Here is a 22,326-nt window from a genome sequence, read left to right as displayed (position 1 = left end):
ATCGAAGCGAATGATCGATATTCTCTACTATCCTCTTAGCTACTTTTTTCTATCATCTCGTCTATCGCCTTCTTTGTTTAGGTTATCTCAGTCGATCCTCGTTGAACGATCTTAGGCAACGACTAATTAGGTTTTCTATTTTTTTGTTTCATATATGCGTTTTCAGCAGAAAGGACATTCCTCTACACTTTTCTTCTTCAAGATTTTCAAATCACTCTTGAGTTCTCTTATCATTGTCATTTAATCCAAATATTTTTCCACCTCTTTTACCACTAGTTCATTGCTCATCATGTTTCATTTGGTCACCATTGAGATTAAACTGTTTTCTCAACACAACAGTGGATGCCAAAATGTTCTTATAGGCCTGAGTTTACACTTAACCCATGTATTTCTTTAAAAGTCCAATCTGCACTAATATTCTCCTTTGTGTTTTTGTTCATTCGTCTTTCTCGTTTCAGATTGGTGAGTCACATGCAAAAGATATTTCAACATTCAAGTAAGTATTGGGTTTTACAAAATATAATAAATGTAGATAGTTCAAAAGTATTAAATATTTCATCTACATGTTCTATTTATAAGACTCATTGTGAACTTTGACTAGTCTAGTTATGGTCGAATAATTCCTTAACCTTATTTATCATAATAATTTGCATACTAATCTCCTAATGCTATTTCGATCTTGACTTATCGATTCCAAACTCAATATCGAGAGTCTTGACCATTCGGATATGTACAAATACCATTAATCGATTGTAAATAATTATTTTTCTTCTAAATTAGAGTAGTTACAAACCTAGCTTCAAAATTTCCAAATAGAAAAATGTAGTTATTATATCCAATATAATGCTAAAAAGAAAACATAAGAAAATAAAATGCAGGTCTTTTTAAGTTTGAAATCACAACATTATAAGCTACAAGAATTGTTGGCCTGTATGAAGTGAAAAGCAACACCAAGAGAGCCTGAACAAGTGCTCCATCGTTTTATAGAAATGGATTTCACAAAACAAAACAAAATTGTTCTTATTTTCACATCTTTCGTTTTGCTCGTACTTTTCCCATAACAGAAACTCATCTTAATTCCCTTTTCCTCTCTTCCCTTTTTAGTCCTTTAAATGTGAAAACACAAGAATAAAGGAAAAAAAACTATAACTTGATCTGGACGATTAATCATCAATGTTACAGTGATTTATTACATGGTATGCCATGCTTCTTTACCTAAATTCTTTGCCCATTAATCTTTCTCTGTCCAATCGTTTAAATTATTGCACAAATGACCCATTTTTCGTAGTAAATTATGTCGCAGGCCACTAGGTCTGGTCCATTGACTTGGACATGCATGCTGCATATATTCTTAACTGTTGACACAAAAATTGTTGAGTCATCCGATGCTGTTGCAGTCTTGCAGAGGCAGAATGTGTTAGTCACTCACTGGATATTTTTCCACAGATGTTTTAGACTTTTAAAACATTTCAGGATATTCATGCATTTAAATTTCATTATGCATTACATCATGGCAAGCTCATTATGATTGGTTGCCTACATAAGTTCAGAGTGAACCTTTTTTGTCCAAATTTACATCTTAGAGAATTTATTAACTACTTTTTATTGAATTTGTTGCCCCCTCCCTGCCCTATTCTTGCAGGATAAAACAGAAGTTACAACTTTTAGTGCTCTATTGACAAAGATATAGCAAACGAGAAAGGGTGTTTTTTTAGTGCTCTTTTAGCTTATCAATAACAGTACTGAAAAAAAAAACAATAGTAACAAAAATATGAGTATTTTATTTTCAGGGTGGATCCATAAAAATACAAAGTGCAAGCAAATAGTGACACAGACGGGATAGGTGATCGCAGTGCCGAATTTTTCTTTCTATTCTTTCTTTTTCCTGAAAATTCAGCAAATCAGTGGTGAAGGAAACAATATTATACAGGGTTCATTATTTATCTTATGAACCAACATTGATGATTCAGCTATGAACTATATTCTTAAACAGGCACACGTTAACACAAATATGATACGCATACTTATCCAACAGATTGATCAGTGTTTGATCTGAGACAACATGCACCTAACATCCTTTGCGTTAGGCCTCTCTTTGGGATCATCCATGGTGCAAAAGCATGCAATCTTCGCAACCAGAAGCATCTGCTCCTCATACCCATTTTCGAGCAGCTTCGGATCAATAGCCTTCTTGGGATTCTCAGAACTTAAAATATTCCTCAACCACTTGACCAAGCTAATCTCATCAGTATGCTGAAAGAACTCGTCGGAAGGAAGCTTCCCAGTCACCAACACCCCAAGGATTACTCCAAAGCTGTAGATGTCACACTTATCAGTGAACTTAAGTATCTGGTGATACTCAGGAGCAATGTACCCCACAGTACCAGCCACTTTGGAGGTGGTTACGTGAGTCTTGTAATCCGGCATTGCCTTAGCGAGTCCAAAATCAGCTATGCGTGCTTCCATGTCATCATCAAGAAGAATATTTCCAGGCTTGAGATCCCTGTGAATGATGCGAGGGCTGTGATTCATGTGAAGGTATTCAAGTCCAGCAGCAACACCAAGCATGATTCTATGCCGTGCCAACCAATCCAGCTCTCCCTCACCGTTTTGAACCTTTTGCAGCAAGTCCAGCAAGCTACCATTCTTCATGAACTCATAAACGAGGTAGTGGCAATCAGGCCTAGAAACATGCGCTAACAGAGGCAGAAGGTTTCGGTGTCTAATTTGTCCCACAGTGTTAATCTCAGACCGAATTTGCCTCATTTTCTTATGCATAGCCTTGCTATCTTCCTCTGCTAATTCAGCAGCATCTTTGGGAGGTTGAATAACTTTCTTTATAGCAATCATTTTGCCATTGCTTCCTGGTAACTCAGCCTTGTAAACCTCTCCACAGCCACCGCGTCCAATGACTTCCATCGAAGCGAGTCCGTCTTCCTTCTCCAAGAAGGCCAAATCCTCTGCTTTCTTAATCAAGGGACTAAAAATATCAGGACCCGTTCTCTTTCCTCTTCCTTTGATCAACGCCAAAGCCAGTTTGAACAACAGAGAAAACACGAACCCTGATAAGGTTCCAGCCAGTGCCCCTGCCAAAAACCCGAGAATCCACCCCAGGAGTTTTCTCTTAGTGTGCTTGTGTTTATGATGGTTAGGTGAAGGACCAGGTGCCGATGCAGGGGAAACATTAGAGGCTTGGGAGTGTCTCTTGCTTGAGGCAGGCGGAGGAGAAGGTGCATCCGCACCGTCCAAGAGGAAACGTCTCGAGAGAACGGGGTCTGATGAGGAGTGGAGAGAGGGTTCGAGGAAGCTGTTGCCGGAGAAGTTGAATTGGCGGAGGTTGCGGAAGGAGCGGACGGAAGAAGGCACCCTTCCACTGAAGAGGTTGTCGGCGACGGAGAGGGTTTCGAGGTTGGGGAAGTACTTGAGGAAGTTGAGGTTGCCGGAGAATTGGTTGGAGGATATGTCCAACGCGCGAAGGCGCGTGAGAGAGGAGAGTTCGGAGGGGACCTCCCCGGAGAAGAGGTTGTTGGAAAGGTCGAGGATTTCGAGCTTACGGCAGTCAACGATTTGGGGAGGGAGGCGGTCAACGAGTTGGTTGTGGGAGAGAAGGAGTTGTTTGAGCTCGGTGAGGCGTCCTATTGCGGGGGACAAGACACCTTTGAGATGCTTTGATTTGAAGACCAACCTGGTTATTCGGAGGACGTAGGTTTCCTTGGTGGAGAGCCTTCGCTCGCAGAACACACCCTCCGTGTAACATGCTTCATTTAGGTCCAGTTGACCGTTGACTCCGAAGTCCTTTCGCAGAGCCAAGAGTGCCTTGAAGTCTGAGGGGTAGAGTTCAAGCTTGGCGTGGATCGAGATTAAGAAGAAAAACAGTGAAAGAAGCAATAAGCGAATTTTGCCATCCATTGTGCTTTGTACTCACTTCTGCATCGTTTTCTGCTTACTCTTATAGCGCCAAACCGTGTGGAAAATTTTTCACTTCTTCCTCTTCTTTGAATTTTCTTTCCACATCCCCCACTCGGTAAGTTTCCTACTTCCTTTTTTTCGTTGGTTTATATTTATTTATTCATTTTTTCATAATAATGTTTCTCTCCTTCAGTTGACTGTCGCTCTCTTGTTTCGTTTATCTTGTTTCACCAAATTACAATGCAATACACTCACAAGTCTCACTGGTCCTACACTACCTCATCATTTCCTAGTTACAGCTGCTCGCACCTTCACACACTGCCGGATTCAAGGTCGTGATGGAAAATAAATGTCTGAATATTATTCGACACTACTATCATTTTTATTTCAAATTCTGGATTCATTTGTTTAAGGTGGAATATGGAAATTGTTTCGGTTAGTCGATTACGTAAACTATTCCTTATCTTTCAACTTAAAATGAAATACCCAAAATTTTAGTAAAGATATTATTTCGGTTGAAATTGTTCGAAGGTAGGTCGTTTTTTCTTGCTCTGCACTCTTTCGATCGTTCAATTCTCTCTGAGAATGCACTCCACTCCGATGGGTTGTTGATATGTAGGAGACACTCTGACGTTCAAGTCAGATATGTTTCATAAAGAGGTTTCTATTTTAATTAGAATAGATTCAGGTTAGAATAAGATGTCTTTACCTAGACATCAATTGTATATTTATAGGGCTTGTGACACTCAAACACATTAATTAACTATTAATGCAATATATTTTTAGGCAATCAAACTCAATAATCAATAATTAATATAGTATATTTGTAAAGCGTAAGACAATCTGATCCATTAATATATGCTAACTCCGATCGGTATATTTCATATAGTACATAAGTCTCCCAAGCCCAACCAAGCTCTTTATTGAAAGATGTGCGCATGGATTATTATAAGTTTAAGAGAGGTCACATACGTTGTATTTAGGGAGTCTATTTTTGACGCGCTTTAAGTCTTCATTTCTCTCTGCACCGAACGGTAGACTCTAGGAGTTTTCTTTGAAACTTTTTCCTAGGTTGAGCAGTAGACACTAGGAGTTCTTTTTGAAACTTTTTCCCTAGGTTGAGTGGTGACGGATAGGAGTTCTTTTTCTAGAACTTTTTTCCTGTGCAAGATATTTAACTCACAAAAATATGCGTTAAACAAAATAAAATAAACGCTTCAATATTTTACAATTTATTTTTATAATGAAGAGCTATTAGAACCTGACAAGGTTTCCTAGGTTGAGCAATAGGCGCTAGGAGTTCTTTTTTGAACTTTTCTCTGAGTGACGAATGGTAGGAGTTCTTTTTTGAACTTCCTACGTTAAGCAGAGGCGTCTCAAGTTCTTTTATGAAATTCTCTCTGATCGGCGAATGGTAGGTATTCTTTTTTGAACTTCCTACGTTGAGCGGAGGCGTCTGAAGTTCTTTTTTGTACTTCCTACGTTGAGCAAAGGCGTCTCAAGTTCTTTTTTGAAATTCTCTCCGATCGGTGAATGGTAGGAGTTCTGTTTTGAACTTCCTACGTTGAGCGGAGGCGTCTGAAGTTCTTTTTTGAACTTCCTACGTTGCGCAGAGGCGTCTCAAGTTCTTTTTTGAAATTCTCTCCTATCGGCGAATGGTAGGAGTTCTTTTTTGAACTTCCTACGTTGAGCGGAGGCGTCTGAAGTTCTTTTTTGAACTTCCTACGTTAAGTAGAGGCGTCTCAAGTTCTTTTATGAAATTCTCTCTGATCGGCGAATGGTAGGCATTCTTTTTTGAACTTCCTACGTTGAGCGGAGGCGTCTGAAGTTCTTTTTTGTACTTCCTACGTTGAGCAAAGGCGTCTCAAGTTCTTTTTTGAAATTCTCTCCGATCGGTGAATGGTAGGAGTTCTTTTTTGAACTTCCTACGTTGAGCGGAGGCGTCTGAAGTTCTTTTTTGAACTTCCTACGTTGCGCAGAGGCGTCTCAAGTTCTTTTTTGAAATTCTCTCCTATCGGCGAATGGTAGGAGTTCTTTTTTGAACTTCCTACGTTGAGCGGAGGCGTCTGAAGTTCTTTTTTGAACTTTTCCTTGAGCGGCGAACGGTATGAGTTCTTTTTCGAACTTCCTACGTTGAGCGATGACATTCAAAATTCTTTTTTGAACTTTGCCCCGAGCGGCGAAAAATAGGAGTTCTTTTTCGAACTTCCTACGTTGAGTGAGGACATTCGAAATTCTTTTTTTGGACTTCTCCCCGAACGACGAATAGTAGGAGTTCTTTTTCGAACTTCCTAGGTTGAGCGGGGACATCCGAAGTTCTTTTTTGAACTTCTCCCCGAGTGGCGAACGATAGAAATTCTTTTTCGAACTTCCTACGTTGAGCGGGGACATTCAAAATTATTTTTTGAACTTCTCCCCGAGCGGCGAACGGTAGGAGTTCTTTTTCGAACTTCCTACATTGAGCGGGGACATCCGAAGTTCTTTTTCGAACTTCTCTCCGAGCGGCGAACGGTAGGAGTTCTTTTTCGAACTTCCTACATTGAGCGGGGACATCCGAAGTTCTTTTTTGAACTTCTCCCCGAGTGGCGAACGGTAGGAGTTCTTTTTCGAACTTCGTACGTTGAGCGGAGGCGTCTGAAGTTCTCTCTGAAGTTCTTTTTTGAACTTTTTCCTATGAAGTTATTTTCTCTCACAAAAAATATGCGTTAAATAAAATATTGAATTTTTTATTTTTATAATGTGATGACGTTAGAACCTGACAAGGTTGAACGTTGGTGGTCCAATCGACTAAGCGATAAAGGATTGAACCTTCCTGTGCAAAATATTTTAACTCACAAAAACATATATGGGTTAAACAAAATATTTAATATTTTATAATCTTCTTTTGTAATGAAGAGTCATTGAAACCTGACAAGGTTAAACGTTGGTGGTCCAACTAATCGAGCGGTAAGGGGTTGAACCTTCCTAGATATTTTTACTCACAAAAATATGAGTTAAACAAAATGAAGTAAACGCTTCAATATATTATAATTTATAAATTATAATGAGAAGTCATTGAAAAACTGACAAGGTTGAACGTAAGACTGAACCTTCTTGTGGAGGATAATTTTACTCACAAAAATATGAGTTAAACAAAATAAAATAAATGCTTCAACATATTATAATTTATAAATTATAATGAAAAGTCATTGGAACCTCACAAGGTTGAACGTAGAACTGAACCTTCCTGTGGAGGATCTTTTTACTCACAAAAATATGACTTAAACAAAATAAAGTAAATGCTGCAATATATTATAATTTATAAATTATAATGAAAAGTCATTGGAACCTGACAAGGTTGAGCGTAGGTCTGAAGCTTGTTGAAAGTTCTCAAAACAAAAGACATGTCTTTAGAAATAATTATGAAATTTTTTACTCTTGTTGCAAAACCTGGTATTGATCCGAAGTAGCGATGTCGAGACCAAGCGCGCGTTTGGTTCCTCGTGGTTTCATGGGGATGTTGCTCAGCTCCACGGTGGGCGCCAAAATGTTTCGGTTGAAATTGTCCGAGGGTCGATCGTCATCCCTTGCTCTGTTCTTTTTCGATTGTCCAATTCTCTCCGAAAATGTCATCCACTCCGATGAGTTGCTAATTTGAATGAGTAAATTTAAATATAAATTTATCTACATAAATAAATTATATTTGGAAGAAGTCGTGCTTTTAAACATAACTTTTACATTAACAAATTACGTTTTACCTAACAATACTTTAGATTAAAATTTATAACTTCTTTTTATTTTATCTTATAGAAATGATACTTCTAAATACAATTTTGTTACTTATTTTATTTTAAAATCATACTTTGAATTTTTTTTTACTTTTTTTTTAAATCGTTTTTTCTATCACTTTTTTTAACTGAAGTTTAAAAACAATTTTATACTCCATTGCGGGCAACCTAAAAGATTGTTAGTAAAAAAACATACTTTAAAACATGATTTTAAAATAAAATAAAACAATAACAAAAATTTGCTTTGAAACACGCTTTTATATTTAAAAATTATAAAAGAATTGAAATAATGCTTTCAAATATTATTTCTCTAAGAAAAAAAACTAAAAAAGTAAACGTAGTTTATCACAAAAAAATAATCTTGGGAAGGACAATATACCTCTATACATGAAATCTTTAAAATTTACCCATTTCACTAAAATCAACAAAAAAAATAATACACAATTTACCTGAATAAAACAGCATAGTCAGCTGTGATATTTGTCTTGGTCAATAACTAATTGAAACAATGTCTTTTTCAAAACATAATATACATTTTGAGGGATGCGATCTGTTTTAGGAAACACAGAAATTAAATTATAGGGACGTATAGGATTGAAAATTCTTCAAATTTTGACACTATTTGATAAATTCCTATATGTAAATCAAATTTTTGACTTGGTAATACTTTTGGTTTTTCAAGTATTACCATGCTTGTTTCAATTTTCTTAATTTCAGTCATGCAAATTGACTGAAGATAGCTATAATAAATTATATATTGTCTTTTTCTATATATAAAAAATATGACACTAATTATCAATATAGAAATTTGAAATTCCAAGTTAGATCAATCCAACAATGATTACGTGGAGTCTATCCCAACCAATGAGAAAATATATCATAGAAAATATATCATAGAGAAAGAAGTGATAGAAAGAAAAATCATATAATTAAATCTTAAAGACAAATATCACACAATTCAGTATACAAGAATGAAAAAGCATAACAAAACCTAACTAATTAAAATTATATAATTTATGATTATGTAAACAATTTTTACGTTATTATTATTGGGTTGTAATTAAAGTATTTATGGTAAATTTAGATATTTTAACACTAGTGTGAAAGGTGGCTTTAACATCTACCTTTCAACTTCAAACCATCAAGGACGTAACTGTAAGCAAATTTTATGATTTCAATTAAATAAAAACATACAGGATATTGAATTTCATGTTTCTCATTATTCTCACACATATAGTAAAAGAGAACTTACCTTGATTCATTGTATAGTTCTTTCATGTCAATTGTTCTCCCTTACCTTACTTTTCTTTGATGCTTTCTTGATGATATAGAAATTGTAAGAATGTTTCTCTTTGTCAAAGTCACAGTTTCTTTTCTTTTCAGAGAACGTAACATTTTCTTTCTCTCTTTCAGAAACTTAACGTGTGAGAAGAAAAACATTTTTTCTCTTTTATGATATTTAATCAACTTTAATAAAATACCAAAATGTCCTTTATTGAAGTGAGAAGAGAGAGATTAATTTTAATAACTCTAAAATAATCCCTATAATTTTAATACCTTATATTCTAATAATCATCACATTAGAATCTTTACATCAAAGTTATACTTTAAATTACATGAACCAATTCTTAAATTAATATAATTTAACATTCTCCCACTTGGTTCATGTGATGACTTGAAGATCTAAAACTAAACTTTAAGTGCACACCATTCATTAGAATTATCAAGTCATCATCCTTATATGAATTGAAATGATTGGATCATGACGGACAAAAGTCATGAACGACAAGATTCCTTCCATGTATCACATAATCAAACCAACTCAACATAACTTTAATCAGTCTTATAATTTTCTTGTCTTTAAAAGAGATATAACATGTTACCACAATCAATAATACATGTATATAACTTAATGTGGATAACAATAGAATAAAGAGAAACATGACTTTAATTGAATTCACAAGTGTCATGACAATACAATCATATAACTATACATATCCATATAGATAGACAACATCATCATGTTAATATTGACTTATCCATAATGGCCATATTTTCAACATGGCCAATAAAAGTTTTGGGCGGTAGTCCTTTAGTTAACAGATCTGCTATCATCAAATCAATACCAATATGCTCAATCAACACTCTATGTTTCTGCACTTCTTCTTTGACTGACAAGTACTTCAAATCCATGTGTTTAGCACCCTTTGAGTACTTGTCATTTTTAGAGAAGAAGACGGCTGCAGAATTATCACAATAAATCCTTATCGGCCTAGCAATACTATCAATAATGTCAAGCCTCAATACAAAGTTACATAACCACAAAACATGAACCGTGGCCTCAAAGCATGCTACGAATTCAACCTCATGGTGAAAGTAGCAATGATTGATTGTTTTACACTTTTCCAAGAAATTGCTCCTCCAACTAATAGATAAACATACCCAAATGTGGGCTTCCTTGAATCGACACATCGAGCATAGTCTGAAGTCGAGTAGCGAATCACCTCAAGATGATCTGACCTTCTATAGGTGAGCATGTATTCTTTGGTACCTTATAAGAACATGAGAACTTTCTTTGCAGCTTTCCAGTGATCCATTCCGGGATTACTTTGATATCGGCCTAACATTCCAACAGCAAAACTGATATATGGCCGAGTACAAGTTTGAGCATACATCAAACTCCCAACCACTGACGCATAAGGAATGGACTCCATGGCCTTTCGTTCCAAATCATTCTTGGGACATTGTATTTGACTAAACTTGTCCCCTTTTTGAATTGGAACTACTCTAGGAGAGCATTTTTCCATTATGAATCTCTCTAACACTTTATTAATATAGCCTTTTTGAGACAAACTTAACAATCCTTGTGACCTATCACGGAATATTTCTATTCCTATCACATAAGATGCCTCATTCATATCTTTCATTTCAAAGTTGCTAGAGAGAAACTTCTTTACATCATGTAACATACCAATATCATTAGTAGCAAGAAGAATGTCGTCAACATATAGAACCAATATAACAAACTTACTCCCACTGATCTTTATATATACACACACCGGTCAATGGTGTTCTCTACAAATCCATATGAAGTTATGGTATCATTAAATTTTAGATACCATTGTCGGGAAGCTTGCTTTAGTCCATATATTGATTTCTTCAATTTACACACCAAATTTTCTTTTCCTGTTATTGTGAAACCTTCCGGTTGGTCCATAGAAACTTCCTCTTCTAAGTCACCATTCAGAAAAGCGGTCTTTACATCCATTTGGTGAAGCTCTAAATCATAATGAGCCACCAAAGCCAAAACAATTCTCAAAGAGTCCTTCTTAGAAATAGGAAAGAAGGTCTCTTTGTAGTCAATGCCATCCTTTTGAGTGAAACCTTTGGCGACTAATCTAGCTTTATACCTTTCAATATTGCCTTTTGAGCCATGTTTAGTCTTAAAGACCCATTTACAAACTACTCTTTTTGAACCCTTAGGCAATTCAACTAGATCCCATACTTTATTGTCATCCATTGATTTCAATTCTTCTTTCATAGCATTCAACCAATTCTATTATTTATTACTTTCCATGGCTTGTCTGAAAGAGACTGGATCCTCATCAATGCTTAAGTCACATTCATGTTCAACAGAGTAAACCACATAATCATTCAAAATAGTAGGTCTTTTCTGCCTTACAGACCTTCTTAATGCTGCTTCTTGTGGTTCCTCTATCAATTGCTCATTTATTACTTGCTCATTTGTGACTTTCTCATTGTCAATTGGCTCAACATTTATATGTCCTTTTTGTGGGATTGGATCATTAACTTGTTGTCTCTACTTGTTGTGAGACTGTGATACAACTAGAGGGATAACAACTTTAGAAGAGACATTACGTGTAGAAACACTATTAGTATGATCTTGAATGTCCACTATTTGTGATTCCTCACTCCCACTAAATTTTCCATTTTCAATGAACCGAGAATTTCCAGACTCAACTATTCTTGTACTGTGGTTAGGGCAATAAAATATGTATCCCTTTGATTTTTCAGGATAACCGATGAAGTGACCACTAATGGTTCTTCTTTTCATGTGGATTGTATAACCTTACCTCTGCCAGACAACCCCAAACATGAAGATGTCTTAAACTGGGTTTCCTTCCAGTCCACAATTCATAAGGAGTTTTAGAAACTGCTTTTCTAGGAACCCTTTTAAGCATATATACAACAATCTTTAATGAATATATCCACAAAGATAAAGGAATACTACTATGACTCAACATACTCCTAACCATATCCATAAGAGTACGATTCCGCCTTTATGCTACACCATTTTGTTGTGGTGTACCAGGCATTGTGTACTGTGCACATATACCCCGACTTTCAAGAAACTTTACAAATGGACCTGGACATTGTCTACTCTCATCAGTTTTACCATAATATTCACCACCTCTATCAGATCTCACCACTTTTACTTTTCTATCTAATTGTCTTTTCACCTCATTTATGAACACCTTAAGAACGTTCACTGATTGAGATTTTTCATGTAATAAATATATATAACAATAACGTGAGAAGTCATCAATAAAGGAGATATAATATTTTTCACCACTCCAAGATTTAATGTCAAAAGGACCACAAATATCAATGTGTATTAACTCAAAAAGTTGGTTGTTTCTTGTGGCGGGATATTTTGATATGTGTTTTGTTTGTTTACCCTTAATACAATCAAAACATACATCCTAATCATCAAAATCCAATTGAGGTAAAATTTTATTTTTCACTAACCTCAACATCCTTTCTTTGGATATGTGACATAATCTTTTATGCCATAAGAAAGCAGAACATTCATTTCCTGCACTACATTTTCTATCAACAACATGTTCATCATTAAACAGGGATTCAGAAAAATTAACATCAAGATTTAAACGATATAATCCATTGATAATGCTAAATTTTACCATTATTTAAGCATCATTTTAGTAGCAAAATCAACTCCTTTCTAACTTATAACTTGTTAAATCCTCTTCTTTTGTCTTGTTTTCTAAATAATTGTGTTTTTGGCTACTTTGATCAACTTTCATCAATAATCCCTTATTTTGTAGCTAAAAATGAGCTTGGAAGAGTCTCCAACAAATTATAGAGATGAACCAAAGAGAGCATATGCAGAAACGCTCGTCGCTAGCGAAAGGACGCTCGTCGCCAGCAAGAGAACGCTCGTTCAGCGAGCAGAAGTTGACGTTCGTCCAGCTAGCAGAAGTGGACGTTCGTCCCGCTGTCAGAAGAGGACGCTCGTCCTGGAAGCAGAAGAGGACGCTCGTCCAGGGCGTTTTAAAGAGGACGCTCGGCCAGCGAGAAGTGGACGATCGTCCAGTGTGCGCGCAAGAGAGGACGCTCGCCCAGCTAGCAGAAGTGGACGCTCGTCCAGCTAGCAGAAGTGGACGTTCGTCCAGCCAGGCAGAAGAGGACGGTCGTCCAGCCAGGCAGAGGACGCTCGTCCAATGAAGAGATCAGTGGACGCTAGCCCATATCTAGATGGTCCGCGCCCGGGCGCGACAGAGGGGCGCCGGGCGCGATAGAGAGGGCGCCGGGCGCGACTTTGTCCGAGAGTCTCGCGCTCGGGCGCGACTGAGAGGGCGCCGGGCGCGAATTTTACTGATGTGGCAGATTGAGCTTATTTAACCCAGAAACGCGAAGGGGTTTGGGTCTTTGGTTCTTTGGAGGCGCGATTCACTTAGAGGAGAGCTTGGAGGGCTGCTAGGGTTCGTGGGAACACTCCCTTCTTCCACTTGGGTTCTTCATCTTCTTCCATGGCCATTTTGTAAGCTTAAAGGCTCTCCATGGAAATGGAGAGCCAAATCCATCTTGTTAGGGATTAGTTGTAGCCTTTGAATTCTTGTGTAATTGTTGAATGATTTGATTATATATATGCCTTTTCTATCAATTGCTAGTATTCTTGTTTCCGATCTTAAAGCTTGCATGTAATGGGGACGTTCATGACTTGATTTTGGGGTTTCATGGATTATGGGGACGTAAGATGAAACCTTGAACTGAAATAGGAGTCCTTGTGGTTCATTGATTCTAGGGATGGAAGATGATTCACATGTTGTCTTAGATCCTAGTTCTTAATGCGGGTTTTGCTTGTTAGATTGTCCAAGGGATTGGAGTTTGATAAGGAAAACCTAGGCTCTTTCACCTAAGGGATTAGGGCTAGAGTGTTTTAGTGGATTGACTTTAGTAAATTGATAGAGAGGAGATGAAATTGGTTATACACAAGAGTGCATTGGTGAAAACTAACCTTAACAATGTCATTTCATGCCATTTCTAGTCTTTTCCATTTCCAAGTGCCTTCAATACCAAAGTCCAACCTTGTAATTACTTGTCAATTTATATTTCTGCACTTGTTTGTAAATTGATGTTATGTTCTTGAGTATATATGAGTTGTTAATCGCACAATTCTCTAGTATTACGAGTCTCATGGGAAAACGATACCTGGTCTTATCGGTTTATTACTTGAACGATTCGTTACACTTGCCGAAATCGAGCCCAACAAGTTTTTGGCTAACATCCATCCAATAATGTACCAAAACCATAATAGTACGAAAGTTTATACAAATGAAAAATATCATTTTCAATCTTATAGTTAAAACCTAAATAATCCAATTTTGCAACAGAAATTAAATTCCTAGCACAACCAGGAACATAGAGACACTTTTCAAGATTCAGACAATAGCCAGAGTCTAGAATCAATCTCTAAGTCCCAACTCCTTCTATCTGTGCCTTCATTCTGTTCCCCATATATAAATACTTTCCAGTTCCTTTTATGGGCTGGATTGAAAGGAATCCTGCATAATATTAGAAACATGAGTGGTAGCTCCAGAATCCAACCACCAGGTATTATTAGGCACTTCAATTATATTTGCTTCAAAACTTATAGAAACATAAAAAGTACCTTTCTTTTCGAACCAAGATTTTCTTTTCGGACAATCTTTCTTGAAGTGACCCACTTTCTTGCAAAAGAAACATTTCTGGTCCTTCTGGATACTGCCTTTATTCACTTTCATTGGGGTTTTGTCCTTCTTGTTCTTCTTTCCTGGTTTGGCTTTACTGAAGCTAGCACCTTCATGAGTTGTGAGATGGATAGAATGATCTTTCATTTTCTTCAATCTCACTCCCTCTTATACCAACATGGCTTTGATTTCTTGAAATTTCCATTTATCCTTAAGAGTGTTATAGTTCACTTAGAACTGGCCAAATTCAGGAGAAAGAGAGTTCATGATGAACTGTACTAGAAAAGACTCATTCACCTTCATTCCCATTGACTTCAATCTTGTTGCTATATTAGCCATTCTAGTTACATGGTAATGTATGGGTTGTGACCAATCAAACTTTTTGGTAGTCAGCTCACTCATAAGAGTTCCTACAATAGACTTGTCAGTTATGTCTGATTGTGAGTACTCCTTGATCATTTTCATTAATTCCTTTGTGTTTTTCGTTTTAGGCATAGAAGGCTTTACATTCTCTACCATAGACATGCGCATCAAGTTTAGTGACAACTTGTTAGACCTATGTCAAGCCTCATAAAGAGACTTATCATCACTTGTACTGGTTTTTGTAATGGCTGCAGGCATTTCATCTATCATAATTGCCATATCCAAGTCTAACACGCCCAGTTGGAATTGAATTTGTTCTGTCCAATCAGCATAATTGAGCCCATTAAACTTAACCACATTGTTGCTCAAACCTGATAAACTCATGGAAACTGAAAATAATATACAAGCTCATACATTAATGCTTTCATAAAATTAATGGATTCAAACATAATAATTACATTAGTCATGCATTTAAGTTCACCTTTGGATGACACTTAAATTGATAGGTAATCATATAAGCATTCATTTAAGTTCCCCTTTGGGTGATTCTTAAACTGACAAATTCCATACAATTAAGAAACTAAAATGAATATACTTTAATAAACAATCAATTATACTTAAGTCTATATGTATGCTATCTTTGGATATACAAACATATTTACTAAGTATATGAAATGTCTCACTTTAATGCCATCAATTATAAACAATGGTTCACCTCTGGGTAATCCATAACATCCTTATAACAATGACTTTCAATTAATCCGAAAACTAATTATTATATATTCATATAACAAAACATTATGTCATGCATGTCAGTATATGCACTTTTCTAATTAAAAGCATTTGTAACCTTCAAACTTTTAATTCACATTTGATTTTCATTCAATGCACAACAATGTTTAGAATTTAATATAAGCCGCAACAGTAAAATTTCTTTACTGTTAGAACATGTGCCGCAACAATAAAGTTGCTTTATGCCAAAATTAAAATCCTGCGACTGGATCAAATTCACATTATAGTCGTGCAACATTAAAGTTGCTTTAATGCAAAAACCAAAAAAGTAAAACTTGCGGCTTCCGGGATGAAATTCACGTTACAGTGAATTGAATTTTCTTTCATCAATAAAAAGAAATTAATAACATAAAACCCTACGGCCTGGATGAAATTCACATTACAGTGAATTTAATTTTCTTTCACGCCAATAAAAAATAATTAATATCATAAATAGTAAAATTAAACATCTGAAAAATTTAAAATCCATAAATTTTATAATACAAAAATTAGGGTTTCTAAAAATTGAGAAAATTATCATTCATGGAGAATCATAAAATCTAGAACCTGGCTCTGATACCATTTGTAAGCAAATTTTATGATTTCAATTAAATGAAAACATACAAGATCTTGAATTTCATGTTTCTCACTATTCTCACACACATAGTAGAAGAGAACTTACGTGGATCCATTATATAGTTCTTTCCTGTCAATATTCTCCCTTCTCTTACTTCTCTTTTATGCTTTCTTGTTAAGAATGTTTCTCTTTGTCAAAGTAACAGTTTCTTTTCTTTTCATAGAACGTAACCTTTTCTTTCTCTCTTTCAGAAACTTAACGTGTCAGAAGAAAAACATTTTTCCTCTTTTATGATATTTAACCAACTTTGATAAAATACCAAAATGCCCTTTATTAAAGTGAGAAGAGAGAGATTAATTTTAATAACTCTAAAATAATCCTTATAACTTTAATACCTTATATTATAATAATCATCACATTAGAATCTATACATCAAAGTTATACTTTAAATTACATGAACCAATTCTTAAATTAATATAATTTAACAGTAAGGCCAAAAATTACCTTAACAAAGTCGTAAATAAAATTACTAGATGTCGATGATTAATATACTTGACGTTTGGAACTTGTTAAACATCGATCAGTCAAAAAACCACTGTCTAACTGTGGTGAGTCATTAAAAACCTGGACCAAAAAGATGTTTAACTGCATTTTTGCACCAATTAGACATCGGTATGTCAGAGGTTTGACGTCTATTGATGTTCAAAATAATTAAAAATTTAGCTTTAAAGAAGCTTAAGAGACTCATTAGACGTCGGTCTTGTAGGGCATTCGATGTCTCTTGTAGGGCATCCGAGGTCTAATGGATATATGATGTCAATCTCGGGAGGTTTCGATGTCATATGGCATTTTGTCTAAAAGAAGAGCGGAAAAAACATTTCCTTCATTATTTTTGTGCCCTCCTTCTTAGATGCATTTTGAACGTCTCTGACAAAGCTTTCTGTAACCACGAAAGGTAATGTTTCTTCCACTTAACACAAATGTCCATTGATTAAATACTTTATATATGATTTTCTTTCATTTAACTGATTGGTTTCGTGCATACACACCATTGAAGCACCGTCGAGCTCTCTTTTATCTCTCACTGGCGACGACTCTCTACTTTGGCTTTGAAGCTACCCTTATGGTTAGTTTCATTTTTGGTTTTTGATGTATATTGTACTTTGTTTATAAATTGGTTGTTGCACTTTCATTTGGATATATACCACGGGGCTTGCAAAATTTAATGATTAGTTTGGATTTTGTGTTTATATTGCACTTTGTCTCTTGTGATTTGTATGTGACATTGTTTATATTTTGTCTTTATCATTTAGTGTGATTGTTTGTATGAAATGATAGTTAAACACGAAGTGAAACTTAGTTCAAGTTTGAGATTTAACACAAATGATTAAACTTTTAATCGATCGTATTAAATTTTGAATTATCCGAATTATTTTTCATAATTTGCTATAACATGTACGTCAGAGTTTATGGATAAATTTTATAAAGTTTTGGTTAAGATCATTTTGTATTGTTCTCCTCTATAGCCCCACTACGCGTGTGTGACGATTGATGAAGTTCGAGATCACCATGCTCAAGTGTCTATGCTAACAAAAATTCAATTCATAGGAGAGGCCTTATGCACATTTATAATTTGGCCTAAAGCATTGATAATGTCATATTTTGGCACACCACATGTATTATATTGATATTCTTAGTATTCTTATGTGAGAGTTAGAAATAAATTATTCATAACTTTTAAAGTCTTTATTTCAGTTCTCCCATCTTTGGAAGTAGGCCATAACCTGTGATCCATGAAGATGATGACATGGTAAAAGAAAAGGATGATCCTCTAGCATAAGCATAGGATGATCCTCTAGCAAAGCTAATGAAAAAATTATACAAGTTGTATATTACTTTAAAGGATGCACTGAAGGTAATTGGGAGAGACAAGATGTTAAATATTTCAATCCTACAACTATGATGCATGTAAGATTCTTCACTGTCTTCCACAATTAAATATTCGAATTATTATTTATATATATATATATATATATATATATATATATATATATATATATATGTACTTAACTTTATTGTTATAGGTACACAGACACTATCATTGTGACCAAGATCTAGTATCCATGTATGAGTTTATTGAACCTCAAACCATTCAACCTTTTGCAAACACAGTTGAATTCAAGCAAACATATTTTCAAATATGGACGACTGAGTCAAAAAGAGAGATGTATCTTATGCCATATATTGATGGGTATGTGTTATTGATTGTAAAATTTTATGAAGGTTTACTTAATTAATAAACTCACTATTTGTGATTCATGACAGACCCATTGACAACTGATGGTCATCATACCAAGATAATGCACAATTGTATGATTTTATTCCCTGCATAGAAAGATGAAACCTGACTTGAAATCCTTGTTACAAACGTAAGTGTTACATTTTTTTCATATAAATTAATTAGTTATATTCATATTAACCTATCTTTCAAATGTAATTAGATTTGTGGATAGGCTCAGATTGTAACACCCCAAAAATCCAAAATTTTACACCAGTTTTTTTTTTCAAAATTAACATCGCGGAACTAAACATCAAAAGTCTAGGTGTCTTACAACATAAGGTTAAAACCTTACAAATATCAAATTCGTTATTCGAAGACATAAAATTTCTTTAAAACATGATAAATCTCCCATAGTTATTCTCATAACTCTCATCGGGCTACTCCATCTCTGCCTCATCTGCAACGCCATCTACTCCCGTACAAGTACGATCATCGTAGGTGGAACCACAACCACAAAAGGAAAGGGTGAGTAACTAAGAACCTAACATAGCATATAATTTTAATATCAAAATATCATAACTTAGATTATCCTAGTCACAACCTTACAATACAACACAATATTCAACTCATAACTTAGATCATCACCACCCAGACTATCAAAGTCACAACATCACAATACATCACAGTATTAAACTCACAACTCAAATCATTGACACAAGCTTCTGTTGTTTCCTTGAATTTTGTCGTACCAAACCTGTTTCGCAAAACAGGACGATTCGAGTCGTCTTCCATCGCAACTTTAGACCTATCTCCCCGACTCCTCAAGGAATTATGAGTAAAAACTTCGGTTAGACGCACCCACCGAGCACTATACTCACACGAGCCGAAGTCATTGGGCGAGACATCCAACCCTCTCTAGTCCCCGCGCACGAGGATAGGGTGACACTCGAATCTCAATCTCTGTAGAGACTCAACACACTATCGTATCACAATACGAACACCATGGATTCGACAAAAATTTTAAGGAAATGACAGAATGCTTGTTGTTAAACTCTTTGGCAAGTGCACCAAATCGTTCAATTAATAAACCGTGGTAAGACCAGGTATCGTTTTCCCAAGAGACTCGTAATACTAGAAAATTGTGCGATTAACAACTCATCTAGACTCAAGAACAACTCATCATTTAAGAATATGTGCAAAAAGATAAATTCACAAGTAATTACAAGGTTGGACTTTGGTATTGAAGGCACTTGGAAATGGAAAAGACTAGAAATGGTATGAAATGATATTGTTAAGGTTAGTTTTCACCAATGCACTCTTGTGTATAACCAATTTCATCTCCTCTCTATCAATTTACTAAAGTCAATCCACTAAAACACTCTAGCCCTAATCCCTTAGGTGAAAGAGCCTAGGTTTTCCTTATCAAACTCCAATCCCTTGGACAATCTAACAAGCAAACCCGCATTAAGAACTAGGATCTAAGACAACATGTGAATCATATCCCATCCCTGGCTCAATGACCCACAAGGACTCTTGTTTCAGTTCAAGATTTCATATCCCATCCCTGGCTCAATGAAACCCCAAAATCAAGTCATGAACGTCCCCATTACATGCAAGCTTTAAGATCGGAAACAAGAATACTAGTAATAGATAGAAAAGGCATTTATAAATACGAAACAATCATTCATTACACAAGAGTTCATAGGCTACATCTAACCCTAACAAGATGAATCTGGTTCTCCATTTCCATGGAGAACCCTAAAGCTTACAAACATGGAAGATGGAAGAAGAAGGAGACCCAAAGGAAGAGGAGGAGATGTTCCCACAAGCTCCTCGCGCCCTCCATGAGCTCTAAACGTGAAATCGCACCTCCAAAGAACCAAAGACCTTTTTCTTTCTGCCTCGTGAGTATATATACTGCCCGAATTCTCGCTTAAGCTAAATTATTCTCGCTTAAGCGAAAATGACTGTTAAATCAATGACTTCCTGGATCACCGAGGCTCTTCAATGTAATGGAGGATCTTCCTAACATCGAAATAGATCAAAGAAAACAAGGGATTAGAGTATTATTTACGTAATGTAGCTCAAAATATAGATAAATACTAAAACTAAATAAAAGAGAGGATTTAAGCAAGTAATAAGCTAAAGAAGAGTTGATTTTGCTACTAAAATGATGCTTAGATAATGGTAAGAATTAGCATTATCACTTGTTCTCACAGTTTTACCATCACACTCGAACCTCAGTCTCCGCAAAGACTCAACACACTATCGTATCGCAATACGAACACCATCTATTCAACAAGATTCTAAGGATATGAGAGAACGCTTGCTCTCACAATTTTACCATCACAACCATCACCATCATATATAAAGTCAACTAAATTCATTGACTAACAATAATTGAATAACTTAATTTAATTATTTATCCTACTCCCGCACCCCTCTGAAATTACTAATTTCACACTTCCATCAACTAGAACAACATTTCTAGTGCACCCCCACTTTTTAATTAATACCCAACTAGAAACACATGTACCCCAACTCACCAATCATCTCTTTCTCTCTCCTTTCATTCTCATAATTCATTCTTTCCTCTTCCAACAATGGAAGAGAATTCTCAATACCCTCTTACCCACACTCTTGGTTAAAGAGTGTAGAAAAGTGCTCCCAACGAGTAAAATTGAATGTTGTCCACACTGACTTTTGCTTGTTATTTTACTCATAAATCTTTGTACATAACTGCAAATGAGTTGATTTATTTTTTATTGGAAACTAGACTCAAAAATATTTCTTTGGACACCAAACTCGAAATTTTTGGACAACAGGGCTAGTTGTAGTAAAATTATTAAAATCGGAAATTTAATCTTGCTCTGGTATTCTCAGCTTTGACCTTTGTTGATTGTTTTGTTCATTACTCTCTCTGTCGAACTCCAATTGAGTTTATTATTGCTTTGATGGAAACTAGACTCACACATCTTTTTGGACACCAAACTCGTAATTTGTGGATAGCAGGGCTAGCTGCAGTAAAATTAATAAAATTGACAATTTAATCACGCTCTGGTATGCTCAGCTTTGACTTTTGATGACTATTTTGCTCATTAATCTCTTTACCGAACTCCAATTGAGTTGATTCTTGCTTTATTGGAAACTAGACTCAAATATCTTTCTTTGCACATAAAACTCAAAATTTTTGGACTACAGGGCTAGCTGCAGTAAAATCATTAAAAATCGGGAAATTTAATCACGCTCTGGTATGCTCAGCTTTGACCTTTGATGACTATTTTGCTCATTACTCTCTCTATCGAACTCCAATTGAGTTTATTCTTGCTTTGTTGGAAACTAGACTCAATTATATTTAATTTGACTACTCATAAGACTATTTTGGACTTCAGGAAGGGTCTCAAATAAATCTGGGAAAAATCACAACAGTTTAGTTTTAGCTTTTGCGTGTTATACCCAAAAACTCGTAAAACTTACAACCCAAAAAGAAAAGTACATCCCTCAACATGTTAACTTTAATCTCAACACACAAGGAAGAAAGCATGCAACAACATTATATTGTTACCTTCTACTCATCATACATTATGTTATATCCCAAGTTAAACCCCTTACCTCAATTCCAAGCTAGCTTCCAAAGGCTCTTAGGTTTCTTTCCTCACTAGACAA

General features: G+C 35.5%; 1 protein-coding gene across 1 annotated transcript; it reads right to left on the bottom strand.

Moving 5' to 3' along the window:
• Positions 1–1,761: 1,761 nt before the first annotated feature.
• Positions 1,762–4,019, bottom strand: LOC108330020 (leucine-rich repeat receptor-like serine/threonine/tyrosine-protein kinase SOBIR1). The gene has a single exon (XM_017564465.2). The coding sequence runs from the start codon at positions 3,907–3,909 to the stop codon at positions 2,041–2,043; it is 1,869 nt and encodes a 622-aa protein (XP_017419954.1). The 5' UTR covers positions 3,910–4,019; the 3' UTR covers positions 1,762–2,040.
• Positions 4,020–22,326: the final 18,307 nt, after the last annotated feature.

The sequence above is a fragment of the Vigna angularis genome, chromosome 4 (assembly GCF_016808095.1).
Source record: "Vigna angularis cultivar LongXiaoDou No.4 chromosome 4, ASM1680809v1, whole genome shotgun sequence".
In the NCBI taxonomy this organism is placed as follows: Eukaryota; Viridiplantae; Streptophyta; class Magnoliopsida; order Fabales; family Fabaceae; genus Vigna; species Vigna angularis.
Note: the sequence above shows the minus strand (reverse complement) of the source record. Positions and strands in the feature narration are given on the sequence as shown.

Bases quoted from the DNA above. Each gene is read 5' to 3' on its own strand.
- LOC108330020 (XM_017564465.2), bottom strand. From the start codon at position 3,909: ATGGATGGCAAAATTCGCTTATTGCTTCTTTCACTGTTTTTCTTCTTA.